General features: G+C 43.1%; 1 protein-coding gene across 3 annotated transcripts in view; it reads left to right on the forward strand.

Annotated features, from left to right (window-relative positions):
• ARHGAP20 (Rho GTPase activating protein 20) overlaps window positions 1-14,510 on the forward strand; it is a 61,917-nt gene that overhangs the window by 20,553 nt on the left and 26,854 nt on the right. For all 3 annotated transcript variants that reach the window (XM_066989805.1, XM_066989806.1, XM_066989807.1), the window contains 2 exons: window positions 6,846-7,016; window positions 12,595-12,744. In XM_066989805.1, coding sequence (XP_066845906.1) covers window positions 6,846-7,016; window positions 12,595-12,744 — 321 coding nt within the window. The remainder of the gene's footprint in view (window positions 1-6,845; window positions 7,017-12,594; window positions 12,745-14,510) is intronic.

The raw sequence follows: 14,510 nt of genomic DNA on the forward strand, positions 1-14,510 counted from the left end.
TTCAGTAGGTTTTTGCCCTGCCTGTGCTGGAGGTGGGGTTGAAGGCTCTGTGATCCCGCTGGGGCTCCCTGCTTTATCTGGGGTGCAGCATTTGCTGCTGCAGCTGGCTTGGGGCCTGGGCTGGGATAGGTAAAGTGAGGACAGGCCTGTGCCGGGGGCTGCCAACTGGGGCCCATCTTTCGGTGAGATTCACAGACATAGCCCCTAAAGGAGAACACGGCGGTGTGAGGAGTGCCCCTGGTTTGTTCAAATTTGGTATTTGTTTAAAAAAAAAGAAAGACATTGCAGCCACTAAGGCACCCTTACTCAAATAGGAGTGTATATTTTAGTACTTAGAAAATAAATAACGCTCTTTAAAAAACTGAGCAGATCTCATGTGTTTCGTTTCACAAAAGCTACTGTACATGATAGCGATGGCCTAGGAGACTTGAACAGAGTGCTGCAGAAAATAGACTTGCTATTTCTGGAATGCTGTGCTGTTTTCACAGAGTGCTGCTTTAACTGTGTAAGATTTACCATAGATAACAAAAAGCAAGCGTGCCCAGCATCCTCAGAAAGAAGCTCCCTTAGCAGAACAGGAATCAAGTTGACAGCAGATTTTCAGAAACAGGTTGGTAGTCCATGTGATTAAGAGTTTTATGCTTGTCTATCCAAGTCCTTTCTATAAATAGTCAGTTTGAGATTACAACAGCATACCAACTTTCTGTCAGCTCATACCTTACCTACCACCTTCCTGGAAAGCACTCCTACCCTCCAGGCTGATCCTTTTTGTGCTTACTTTCACCCTCCAGGTATAATTATTATATATTATAATAAAGTGCTGCATAAGCTTAGATGAAATGCATATTCCAAATCATGAGAAGCTGAAGTGGGAGGACGCATGAAAGATCCTGAGCACGTGGGTGGCTCCCCAGTGCATTGGTCGTGGCTGCAAGGCAGTGGCAGTAGCGAGTGGTTAGCAGCTTTACAAATGCAAAGGATTATTATTACTTTTATTTATTTATTTATTTTAAATCTGCCTGTCTAAATAGGTCTCTGAACCTGCAGATTGCTCTGTGTGGGTGAGCCGTGTCTGCGTGGAGCCTCTTTCATGGCAAGAGGAGCTGCGAGTTGCTCAGCCATGAAGCCAGCAGGTCTTGGCATGGCTGTGCCAAAGAGCTGGTGGGGACAAGGCAGGCAGGCAGAGCTGTGGGCATCCTCATCATCAACATCTCACTCCATCCATAAAATGGTTTGTGAGTTTGTGCCAAGCCAGAAGCTGTGTCACAAGGACATCGCCAGCTAGCTAGTGTTAACACACAGCCATTTGCCAGTTTCTGACTTTTTCCATCTATAGCTGGATTTGAGCATATGAAAAAAAAAAACCCTGCGTAGGACTTTGATTGTCCCACAACTGTTCTTCAAAGACAAAGTCCCTTGCTGATGAATTTCAGAAGACCTGCTGTGTGTAAAGTGGTTGCAACCCCTTTTTTCGTCCCCCAGCCTTTCTAGTATGGGCAGGGATTCTTTTGAAGCCATGCACCTTAATGAGCTACCAGTATGACAGAGGCTAAATTCATCAAGAGCATATGCAGGACCATTTCTGTTGCCTTGCCTTCAGTCCCAAGCATAGCCCTTTGGTTTCAGTGTACTAGAGAAGCTCTTCTTTCACTGCATTTTTTTTGCTTTTTTCTTTTCACACACAGAATGTGATGATCCGTTATCATGATGCTGCCAGGTTGGCCAGGATGTGGTATGAGACACATCCAAACCATCATTTATGATGAAATTAGATAGGTGTTGAAGTCCTGAAATGTTAGTGCTGCACTTGAGTGCACTCTGAGCAGCCCTGGGACGCGGATCAGTGCTCACTGCTGTGTAACAGGTTTGGGTTTTTTTCTGCCTTATCTCAGGGGAGACAGGGCTGCATACTACATCGGAGCTGTTTTCTTTTGGTTGCTTAAAGAACAGTTCTCTGTACCTTAATGAGTTAGTTATCTCGGATGGAAAATACTGTCTAACCACACAATGGGGGTAATATGCCTTATGTGTTAACCGATTTCCAACAGCAAACAACCTTGGCTTCAGAGCTCCAGCTAAGAAAGCCTGCCTCATCAGCAAAAATATGAAGCGAGCGTCTACCAAGCTGACATCGAAGTTTCTTCTGACAGGAAGTTTTAGGAGCCTAAGTGCCTGAGAAGGAGACACAGAAAGAAAGCGCAAATGTTGTTACCTGATTTCCAGTATAAGCTCTCTTAGGAAAATGACAAGAATTTGACAGAACTGCTTTTGGGAATATCTCTGCTAGTCCCAAATCACATGTCATCCCTGACTGATCTATCCATTTTGGCAAAAATCCGTAATGTGGGCTGGACTGCAGACGTTTCTTACTGTGCAGATAGCTGCTGTTTTCACTAGCCTCCAGCGGGTGTGAATAGCTCCAGCTTCTCTCAGTGGGTTGCTCTAGCCCAATGCTGTGACTCAGTGATGAGAAAGTAAAGGCAGAAACTGAAAATTCCTGCACTGTATTTTTCCTAAAGATAAATTGTGGGTTCTTTAGGTCCATCCAGAACTGGATTTTGAGGTATACAGAATAATCCTGTGGTCTCCGAGCACCACGAGGAGGTTTGGCATGAGGTTAACTTCAGACGTTAAAGAGCAGAGTGTTGTTTTATTTCTATAGGTATCAGCCATGGAGAGAGCATTGGGGCTGTATCCTTAGTTATCATCAAAGTTATCAGAAGTTATCATCAGAGGAGAGAAGTTCTGGCAGAGGACAGTAGCCAAAACAACGGAGTGAGACTGAGGATGGAGCATGAGCAGTGTGCAAGAGGGATGTCAGCTGAGATACCTGCAATAGCTCATTCCAGCTTAAGTACCTTGGAGAACAGATTGTTCCCGTGAGGCATTTTACAGCTTAATCTAAATCATAGACAGAGTGAGGTCATCATCCACTGAAATCAAGGGGGGAAGCTTCCCGTTGGCATACATGACATTTGGATCGTGGATTTCGTAACAGCTTAACATAGGCTGTTAAACTCTCCTTGGAAAAATTTAACTTCTTCTGTTGTTTCCACTACAAATAGAAGGTAAAGCTGACATCTCCATTGCACTAAGAATTAAAATAAACACCTTGGGGATCATACTGTTCAGATATCTGTTTTACTGAGGAAACCCCAAGGAAGCTCCATAGGGGGAAGAACAAGTATTCCTTGTGCTTTTGTGGCTTCTGGTAAATACAGCGTTGGTGAAGTGAGCACTGATGTGTTTGCTTTCATGCTGAATGCCGTGGGGATGTATTTTCAGTGTTTGGCTGACTACTGATAGCTTTCGACTTCATACGTTACACCCACAAAATTGAAGTGTTCTTTTAAATCGCTGCGTATTTTAAAAAGGCACAAAATGCCTATTTTGATTAATATGAAAAATAATAGGTGTAAAATCTAGGCCCTGGAAATGCCAGGAGAAAAGTCTTCAATTATCTTTCCACTAATTTCAGGCAGTACAACGATTTTAATCTATTCCTGAATAACTCTGTAGATATCCTCAAATTCTTGGTTAAACCCATGCATGGAAATCTCAGACCCCAAAATAGTAAGTTTATGCAGAAATACCCACTTGAGGCTAGACAAATGCAGTGGCAATGCCATCTAAATTTCAGTATTGGCCTGGCTCCTACATGAAGTGGAACATGACTGATTGCTGACTTTGCAGGATAACCCCATCTTTCAGAAATTAGTTCATAGCTCATTCTTAACAAATTCAGAATTCAGAAAAGGCCCCACATCACTGACTTTTACTTTATTAATGACATCAGAAGTCACATTGGCTTAAGGACTGATTTTTGCATAATTGTATTAGAAGGAATTTTCAAGAGTGCTTAGCACTTTTTAAAAATTAGATTCATTTAATGGCCTGAAAAATCGGCGAGCTATTACAAACTGAACTCCAAAATCACTTCTCTTACATAAATCCCCACGCCTGAGGGTATAGCTGATCTGCATTTTCCTCATTGTGACAAAACTTGTGTTTCATCCATGACATGTAACAAAGGAACATCAATTGAGGGGATCAAAAGCATGCTTTCTGAAATACATTTTTGTCACTGCTGTTGAATTTCCCCCCGTGTTCCTTAGTCAATGGGCTTTAGAAGGCCTGGTTGAATTAATAATGGCTTTGATTTTTTTCCACTTTGTTTCAAAGAAAAAAATATTTTCACTTTTTTGTTAAAAGGCTTGTCAGGTAAACTCTATTAAACTCTTATTAGAGTTCACATGCTAGAGATATATGGAAGGAAGTGGGTCCAAAAGCCAGATTTCACTAAGATGACCGATTTATGACACTGCATTTTCCTTTTACAAAAACTGAGTTCAATTTGCTCGACCCCTGGTGGCATCAGTAAACCCACTGCACGTTCCTTTGCTCATCTGCATGACCGATATTTTGCTTAGTTTAACGTGGGAAGTTCCTGGGATTACAAATCAGGATGATGAAAATATGCAAAGAGGAACGATCAAATTCAGTAGTCTGTATGAAGATATATGAGCGTGAGCCTATGGGAGCGTTGGGAGGGGCAGGCACTTCAGCATGATTTTATGAACGTTTCTGCTGATTTGGTTACAGCAGTGAAACATGAAAGGTTTTGTTCTGACTATTGTTGTTACTGGATTGAAATATAAGTGAGTATTTCGTTGCTTAACCTTTGAGGTGAAGGCCACGCATGGCGTTTACACAGGTGGGCTGGTCTTCATTCCCGATTTCTGCCTAAGTTTCTGGGCCAAGTGCTGCTAGGAAGTTTATGAAAGTGAGTCCCAGTAACCAGTCATGGATGAACTGGTGAATTGGTGAAATCCCGGTCACACAAAAGTGGCCGGGTAGGAAAGGTGCTTGCTGTTCCTCCCACTCACGTAGCTGGCCACATGTACCAATCAACACCCAACGTGTCGGACCAAAGCTCCTCTCTCTGCCTTAACCTCCACACTCCTGAACATCCCTTCTGTGTAGGAACAACCGAATAACTTTAAGTTTGCATTATTCATTCTGCAAGCTATTCCCCTCCTTTCTTTTTTTTCCCCTGAAGGAGTAGGTAATTAAAGACAAGAGAAAAACTGTCAATTAAGTTGAGGAATTCTTTCCAAAAAAATCAGGCTCCCAACCAGAAGGTGGAAACCAAGGAAACCAAGATCCTCACCAGCTCCTTACAGATCAGTGAAAGCGTGTCCTTCTAATGTAGGCCAATCTCAGAGCTTATCCTTTCTCTCCCTGCTGTCAGGATTTCCTAAATAATTTCCTGAGTAATCCAGCCACAGGCATCAAGGAGAGAAGGGTGGGAAATCAGCCAGGCTCTAAGAGAGGTGCTAGGAGGTTTGTAATCTTCAAAGAAGATTACAGTTTTCTCTGCTCACTCTTGTTTTCTTTCATATCCCTCCCATGTGTTTTGAGACTTTCACTTTGTAATGTCCATTTCTTATAAAGCCCCAGCAAAATCAGTAAGTGTTTGTCTTTCTTTCCAGTGGGGCCAGGAATAAGCTGTAATCTCAAAGCTGCTCACTTCAGCCTTTCCTTGCCAAGACGATCCAACCACGTTTTAGCTTATTTTTTCTTTCTTTTATTTTCTTTCTAACAAGAAAAAATAAGTAAATACATTTGAATAAAACCAGAACGGTTGCATTCAACCAAAAGGAAGTGTTTCATTTGGAGGCACCTCTAGGGAAATCAAATGATTGAAAAGGTACATTTACAAAATCTGGAGAAAAGATGCTGATGGGTCCTGATTTTAAGCTGGAGGTTCCTTTGGCGAGGCACGCACAGGTACAGAAGACCCAGGTTCGGTTCTCTCATCTGCCTGGGAGAACTGGAAGCCACATCACTGGCTTTCCAGGGCAGAGCCTGAGCTGCAGTCAGATCCTAAAGAGCCCTAGAGGAGGAGAGTGTTCCCTCAGCCCCTCACAATGATGCAGTTCAGCTCTGAATAAACAGACATCTGCTAGAGCAAGGTTCAGAAAGTAAGGATATCCTGTCTGGGTGAGTGAGCTGACCGTCGTGATAGAGAAACTGCTATTTCTGCTTCAGTAACTAATGAGCTACTTTATATCAGGCTGAACAGTTAGATCAGGACCGAGGGAATCCTGTCACTACCATCAGTGAAGTCTGACTGCAACCTACTCGATACCTCCTTGGAAAAGATCAGTGTCTTCCACCAGGGAGCCTGAACGGTACCACTGCCTACCCTAGACCGGGGTTTGGGTTATCCAGCACAGCACAGCCACCGACCAGCACAGCCCTGCTCCAGGCACACAACCAAACCCTGCAGCAGGAGCTTGCTTCAGTGCCTGTGGGTCGTGTGCTGAGGGAGGGAGGCTGAGCAGCCCCTTCTCGTGTTGCATCTAGCAGGTGGCCCATCTCCAGCAAGGTTCAGTTGCACCTCGTGTTTGCCCTTGGTTCTGAATAATTTCTATAAATTGCTCTTAAGCCTGAATACGGGTCCCCTTCTGACCAAGGAGGGGTTGAGGATATCCCTTCATCATGCTAATGCCTCCTCTCTCTTTGGGGAGCCTGCAGAAGGTGCAGCATTTCCTCTAAGGATGCAAACAAAGGGAGACAAATAGAAATAGGCAAAATGGAGAAGGCTGCATTTTAATTATTGTCATTTGCTAAATGCTACCCATGTGCTTGTGCTGTAAGAGATTCACTAAGGACAGTTCCTAGCATGTTTTGCATAAGAATCAGATGGATGAGGTGTCATTAGTGTCTTTCTAGCCCTTCACTGAAATGTGCTCAAATAAATTGCCTTTTGGCGGCAGGTGTAGGATGTCACTGCCTGGTCCTCACTCGTGTTCCTTTATCCCCTCTGCTTCCTTTCGCAGGGAAGGCTGCTTCTCCCCCATCAGCCCCGAGGCATGTCCCCTTGTGCAGTCCTTCATGTGCCACAACAGGACGTTCCTCCTCGACGGCCACGTGCAGCTGAAGACGGGCCTGCAGACCCAGGAGCGACACCTTTTCCTCTTCACAGACCTTCTGGTTGTTGCCAAGTCCAAGTGAGTATGGCACTTCGGGCAGTGCCCCTACAGAGCAGCCCTTTTTTCTCAGCAAAGCATAACATGGATTTCCTTAATGCTTTTTTTTTTTTTTGGTAGTAAATCTTCCCTAAATCATACAGCAGCTTTTTATTTGGTCAGTAGGAGTTCGGTGTCTGACCTCTCTAGGCCCTTCTGAAAACCCCATAACCCAGAGAGGAAGTCCAGGCCACAGCATTTTAGAGGAGTAGCAGATGTCTGAGTACATTGCTTGTGTTGTATGATGTCCCCTGCTTTGGGGACACAGTGCGATAGAAAAGCCTCACCAGAGCTCAGCTGTGTCCATGGGGCTGCCTTGAGCTGACAGCTATGCGTTATACAGGCCATCTTCAGTCCTGTGGGGTGGCTGTGTCACAGAGAGGTTACAGGCCTTAACACTTAACCAGGGAGCTGCTCTGACACACTCCAGTGATGTGCAGCTGTATAAAACCAGAGACTGGAGGCGGTACCGCAGTGTTGGTCTTGTGCTGTGCCAGGAGGAGCGTGGGGACAGGGAACAGGACGGGAAGCAGTGCAGAGCAGTCTGGGTTGTGTGCATGTGCAGTCAGGCTTGCTGCTGAGCTCTGATTATTCACTCTACCATTCACAATTAAATCAGATTTACAAGCTGCATCTAGCATGCCAGCTTCATGCAGCATTTGTGGTTTAAGGCAATTTTAGAGGGTGCTTTCACTTGTTGTTACGGGGAAGGAATCATAAAGGATTCTGATGCAGCTTTGTTCTCTGTTAGGCACTGTTTGTGGTTTCACGGGGTGGGTAATCTGGATGTGAATCCTGGGCTTTTGCAATCTGTCTTGACGCTTAAGCAGTTGTTTCAGTGACTGCTGGGAAAAGCCAGAATAAATCTGCATTTTCTGTAGAAATCTGAACTGTGTCAATTTGAATCACATGTAGTAAACGTAACCCCCCTAGCTGAACTCCTTAACCTTATGTGGCGTGACAACACAGAGAATATAGTATCCAAAACATGCTTTGCAATGGGTGAGTGGTGAACGTAAAGATATTTATGGGAAATCTTGCTGTTCTACCAGCACTAGCAGTAATATTGTTACTGCATTTATTTGTGTTTGTGTTGTGTTCAGGACGGGGTTCACCCCACCTAATTTAGGCTTTCAAATGTTATGAACTTGTAAATCACTTAGGCTTCTAGGCTCCTTTCCTGTCACCGGGAGGAAACCAGCACCTCCCTGTGGCAAACCCACACTTTTAGGAAAGTGTTGACGGTGTTGAAGGCAGTCACACTGCTGGGGGGCTCTCCCTGGCTGTTCAGTGGGCATAGTCCCACTTCCTGAGGTGTAAGCTCCTAAACTGCAGAGGACTGAAGCGAGGTGAGATGAATCCCTCCCAGCCTGGTCAACGCGCTGAGCAGAAGTGATGTTACAGCCGCAGGCTGGGCAGTGCAGCACTGCGGGTTTGACTGGGGGACAGTGGGACTGTTTGCATAGGAAAGCCCTACTCCGTGTAACCACTCCAAAATATGGCTCCTGGGGAGTAATAATGGCTCTTACAGTACTTGATTTGATGCGGTGAGGAGTCTGCAATATTTGAAGAAGGTGAAAGAGAACAAATTGTACTTTTGTGTGTGAAAAAATGGGGAGAAAAAAAAAGCACGTCTTTGCTAGAAATGGTAAAAATAGTATTCTGAGTGATATTACTTCATGTATTTTAAAGAACTCATTGGGATGTTCTCTCTGTGGTTGCCCTGTCAGCAATTAAAGCATCAGAGCTGTCACTAATGAATACTGTTTTAAAAACAGCGTTTTTAAAGATACAGCATACTAAAATACCATTACTGATAGAAGGAAAACTTGGCTGGTATGTATGGCTATGCAGCCGTAGCAATGATTGCTAATGACTTTACTAGGGGATGCAAAGTCAGGACACCATGTCACCAGGATAATATCTAGACAGAGTTAATGACACAGTTGAATATGATTTAGTTTCAGAATTATTCCATATGCAGGTGCTAAGGATTTGTAATATTCTTTTGTGTTGGGTAGTTTTTCAGCTTGGGGCGTATACACACCTAAGAGAGAGCCTAGGTACGGCTCAGTGCTCTAGCAGTGTTGTCTCAGCTGGAGGTAGCCACTCACTGCACAAAGGGAGCTCACGTGTAATCAGACTTTGTGATTTGCTGTGTGATCAGCAAATGTGTACAAGAATTTTTCTGAAGAGAGCACCAAGTATCTTGTGGCTCGTGAGCTGGCTGAGTAAACTCCTGTACAGCACTGAGCTCCTGCTTAAAGGCAAGGAATCGGCATTGCTCCCATGGAAATTTGTGGGGGGTGAGCCCTCTCCACAGCTGGTCTGCATGTGACTTTGGACAAGGTGCCTGTAGGTTTGTTTTCTGATACTTTCTAATCATTTTTGAAATGTAGAAATCTTTTCAGTTCATCCATTAACTAGCTTATGAACAATTAAGACTAATACTTGCTCTGTGCTTGTCTCTCTGCTGCCCTTTCCTTTACTTAACTTCATGTGAGGGCTGTCATAAATTATTTGAGTGAAAGAGTTTTTCTCACTAAACCAATATAAAGAATGTAAAATTTTATACTGTTCTCTATTTACCGATCCGATTTCTTGCAGAGCAAGTGTGTTTTAATTTGGCAGAGTAGGTATTTCAAGGGCCTTTCAGCTCACTGATCAAGGTTGTCATGTAGGGTTTTGTATGGGAAGCACAGAGAAAGGGTTTCCTCTTTCTCCTTCATAACACGTTCATGTGTATATACTCGTACATTTTAATGTTATTTTCTCATTGTGGCTGGATATACACATTAGTGGTTGAGTAAATACATGGAATTATGGTAACAATCTCCCAGTAGCTCCATTAATGCTTTTGTCAGAAGATTCTATGAAGGAGATTAGCAAATCTGGTGAGAAGTTAATCTTCCATCTGTTGACAGCCGCAAGGTATCCAGTTGCCACTTAGAGAAAGCAAAAGGAACTGAATTTGCTCTGTGGAGGTAAAACAACTTGGGGTGTATCGATACCTACACCACCGATGCTCGTGAATTTTCTCTTGATTTCACTGCGGTCTGGATCTGTCTGATATTTGCAGGACTTTCGTAAAAAATGCTCTTAGGTAAAAATTGTCTTTAAAAAATAGATTGTTATTCTTTCAGTTTTTCAAATGTTCAGCCATGCTACTGCCTTAGTCAGTGAAGATTTATTCATTTCTAGAGGTAATGCTTTGGCACTTAAATGGAAGACCCGCATTTCCCAAATGCTGAGAACTCATGGACTGCGTAAAGGACGTGGCAGATAGAGATAAAATTATACTTCAGGCTCTTTAGATGTTAATGGAGGCTACTGTTTCAGCGCCTCTGGAAACCAGGCCACTTGAATACTGATAATAGCTGAGAGCTGTGACTAGGCATGGCAAATAGGGCAAGAATATACATCAGGCGTGATTGGGAGAGCATCTTTGTGCTTCTGCCAACACCCTGCCAACACCCGCTACTGGCACTGTAGGGGTCTGCCTTTATGAACTGTAAATGCTGAAAAAGTGAAACAGCGTGTAGAGAGCTCACTGTACTGGGTATTTGAAAAAAGAAATTGAGGGGAAAGGGAGGCTCAACAAACTGATTCCCGGTGTAACACAGTCTTGTTGGTAGAGTTGGACCAGGCATCCATATATTGACGTTTGTATCAGAATTCGTGTCTGTATTCTTTTGTAAATATACATTTTTACAGTTCATTCTGTGGTCAGTCTGTTACAGCCATTTCTATATTCATCTTGCCTGTTAGATCACAAATTGATTTGCTGGTGTGCGTATTGAAATATTCCCCTATATTTTAAGCTTCTTTTGAGTGGGGTAACAAAGTGTAATAGATTAAAGAGAAGTGAAATGTACAGCTGACAGGAAACACAAGTATAGTTTAAAAAATACATGAACTTGGGATGGTATTTTACAGTATTCTGTAGTGCACCTTTTTGCCAGTTGTGATATGCACTCATGGTCCTTTCTTACCCACCACTGTGAATGTTGCTGGGTTTTTGTCCATGCTCCCTCCAGAGACACCTGTTAGCACAACATTGCTGGAAACCTCAGACCAGTCAGGGTGGTGCAAGTTCATCTAAGTCCTCTTTAAAGCCACAAGCTTCAAGTACTTTCGTGTTGCAGACTGTATTAGTTCAGTCTGTCCTAAATCAAATACCTTGTAAATGAGACTAATCTCCGAGAAGGTAGTCCATGTGTACCAGAGCTGTAAGAAACTGCTTACCTGGCATATTTATTTATAGAGCACTAATCACTGTGGTGCCTGGCACCGTCCCCATCCACATTTGCAACACTGTGATGAGCTGACATGCTCTTGTTAGCGGTCCTTCAGTTAGAAGGGCAGAGCGTTTTCAGGGAAGGGCCATTTTCTCTCCAGCTTTTCCCTGCTGGCCCAGCAGGCTCATAGCTTTACTGTACTTGAACGTTCAGTAGGATAAAATACAAGGAAGGACAAATTTAAAAGTTTGGGGAAATCATGTAAAGTATCTTTTTCTTTTTTTTGCAAATGAGTAGATACTTTGAGAACACAGGAAGCATTCTCGTAGGAGCACAGCTTTGCAGAAAAGGATCAGGAGGTCCTGGGAGTCAACAAGTTTAACACGAGCCAGCAATGTGCCCTTGCCACAAAGAAGGCGAGCGGTATTCCTGGCTGCATTACGCAGAGTATTGCCAGCAGGTCAAGGGAGGTGACCCTTCCCCTCTACTCAGCACTGGTGAGGCCACACGTGGAGTGCTGGGTCCAGTTCTGGGCTCCTCAGTATCAGAAAGACCTGCACATACTGGAGAGAGTCAACGTAGGGCAACCAAAATGGCACAGGCTGCCCAGAGAGGCTGTGGGGTCTCCTCCTTGGGGATCTCCAAAAGCCGCCTGGACATGGTCCTGGGCAGCCTGCTCTGGGTGTCCCTGCTTGACCAGAGGTGGCACCAGATCACTTCCAGAGGTCTCCTCCAACCTCAACAGTTCTGTGATTCAGAGAAGTCCTGGCTCATTCTCTAAGTGATGTAGGCCAAAAGCTACCATGCAGCTAGTTCATGGAGGCCAGACGTGACCTGTGCTGCGGTGAGCACAAGTGGCAGTTTTGTGTTTGTTCTTCAGGACTGCTACATTCAGTCTGGCCTTGTTGTTGCTACTCAAAGTCTCCATAGTTGTTGACCTCGGAGCTAAGCAATCATACTATACTATAAACACCTCAATGACATCGAAGTCACTTAAGGATGAGTCCGTTGCAAGTGGAGATGATTTGGAGGGGAGCTCCAGTCATGGGCAGAAGTTTCCCCACAGGAAAGGATATGTCTAGGGATGTCACAAGAAACCTGTTTATTCCCCATATAAAATATCTGTTGATCCCATTTAGATCAGAAATTGCTATATTTTTACACGCAACCCAAATAAGACATTGTTTTCATTGGCTAAATCCAAAGTGCTTCTTCCATCAACTCCTTTCAGATGTTCCCAAAGGAAAAAGAACAACTGGGTTGTTTAACCTGTCTCGCTATGTTTTCATGTGTGTGACATACCTGTGAATTTCTGCCGGCAGGTCACACTCTCATTTCAAACTAAAGTGCCAAGCACGTCTCTGTGAGATGTGGACAGCATTTTGTACAGAAGAAGTCTGCGAAGGCAGCACAGACCCAGAAAGGTCCTTTGTTTTGGGCTGGCCCACCACTAACTGTGTGGCAAATTTCAGGTAAGAAATATGTTTTACTTACCAAGTTACTGAAATATTTTTAGGCTGACAGGTAGAGACTCTCACAGATTCATTTCAGCACCATTGAATAGGAAACAAGAATGTATTGATTCTTAAACTAGTTCCTTCTACTGCTTGAGCAAGTCACCCTTTATATCTCATTTTCTTTCTCTCTCTGCAAATGTGGCAGTGTTACTCCCTTATCACTTAAAAATTTGTGAGAAATATGATTTGGCAGAGCATACTCTGTGCTGCAAGCTTGCTCAGCTGGAATTTTCTTTTTTTGGATATAATTTGACAAACGCTTTGGTTAATTAATAAAATGAACAAGCTGTAGTAAACAGTCAGGCTAATGAAAGGATCAAAGAGACCCTCACAGGACAATTTTAAGCAGAAAAGCTTGTATTGGAAGTAGCAGGAAACATAGAGTGAAATACTGACCTTGTCCTATTTCTCTTTTTAATTAAATTGTGCCGGAGAAAATGTCAAAATTCCTCCTAAAGCAGAATTATCAAAGGTTTTTGGTCCATCTTTGCAGCACTGGCTGTAGGACACATAAAGACTATAGAGGTAATTTCAATGATTAGGCTAATTTTACTCTCAGCAGGAGGGCTCTGTCGTCACTGTGGGTAAGGGAGGGCACCGTCCCACTTAAATCCCAGCTGGTTAGCCAAAGTGATTTGGCTGGGTCTTGGAAAATGCATTTTCCTCTTTACCAACAGAGAGCAAAAGCTGACGCATGCAGCTTAATTTGTATGTCACATTGTCCGTATCCAAAGAAAATGCTGTGCGCAAACTGCTCGTTGTTAAGCTGTCTGTGCTATTTATGATTTTTTTTCACTTAATAATCCTGAAACAAAGCTGAAATTTCCTATTGATTTTCAATTGAACTCCTGCCAATAAACACGAGCTTTGATCTAGAGACAGTACGTGATCCTTTATAGCTATTAGAAAGTAGGTGAGTATGAAAGCAATAGCGTCAGTCAGAACAGAGTCAGAGATTTTATAGAAGTGAAATTATTTTATGTCTGGAAGTGCACAGAAAGTCTGAAACACCGTGCATGAGTATGTAGGTAGCATATCCTGCAGAACTGAAGCATCCAAAGTATCACAGTTTTAGTGTTTATGAAGTGCACGCCCCTGAAGCAGCATCATTCAGTAGGTTTGTAGTTCCCTAAATTCTCGCTCTGAAAATGTGAAGAACTTGATTTGCATAAGCAGCAGTGGGAATAGCAATTACTCCATCTGGGGCAGGATTTAGATCAAGAAAGTTGACACAAAATTAGGTTAAATTCCTTGCACTGTCCTATTATTAGCTACATTTCACTGGGTAGGTTTGTATCCTTGAAAGTGTGTAAATGAGATAAGCCTTAAAAAGTCCAAAGTTAAACATTTCTAAGTAAAATGGGACCTTTTTATTGTGGTTTATATGTACTTTTTAATGTGGTGGTAAACCAAGTATTAAGTAAGAAGAGAAATAAAATAGTGGAAGAAGAAAGAAGTCTATACACCTGAGGAAATACCTCTAAACTTTTGAATTAAGCTTTTATTTTAAAGTGGTCTGCTTCTCTATTTGCACATCAGTTTCTTACTGAATTTACTGGTAAAGCTTTGATTTCTGTGATAAAGATGATATCTGGGGCTTTTGATCTCCATGGGAGGCTTCTCGGTTCATTTTGCAGGGAAAAAATTTTTTCATTCAAATCTCCCCCCAAAATTATTTTTTGTATGTATTTATGGAAATTGCAACCAAGAAGCAGTCCTTT

Source organism: Anser cygnoides, chromosome 1 (assembly GCF_040182565.1).
Source record: "Anser cygnoides isolate HZ-2024a breed goose chromosome 1, Taihu_goose_T2T_genome, whole genome shotgun sequence".
NCBI classification, from domain to species: Eukaryota; Metazoa; Chordata; class Aves; order Anseriformes; family Anatidae; genus Anser; species Anser cygnoides.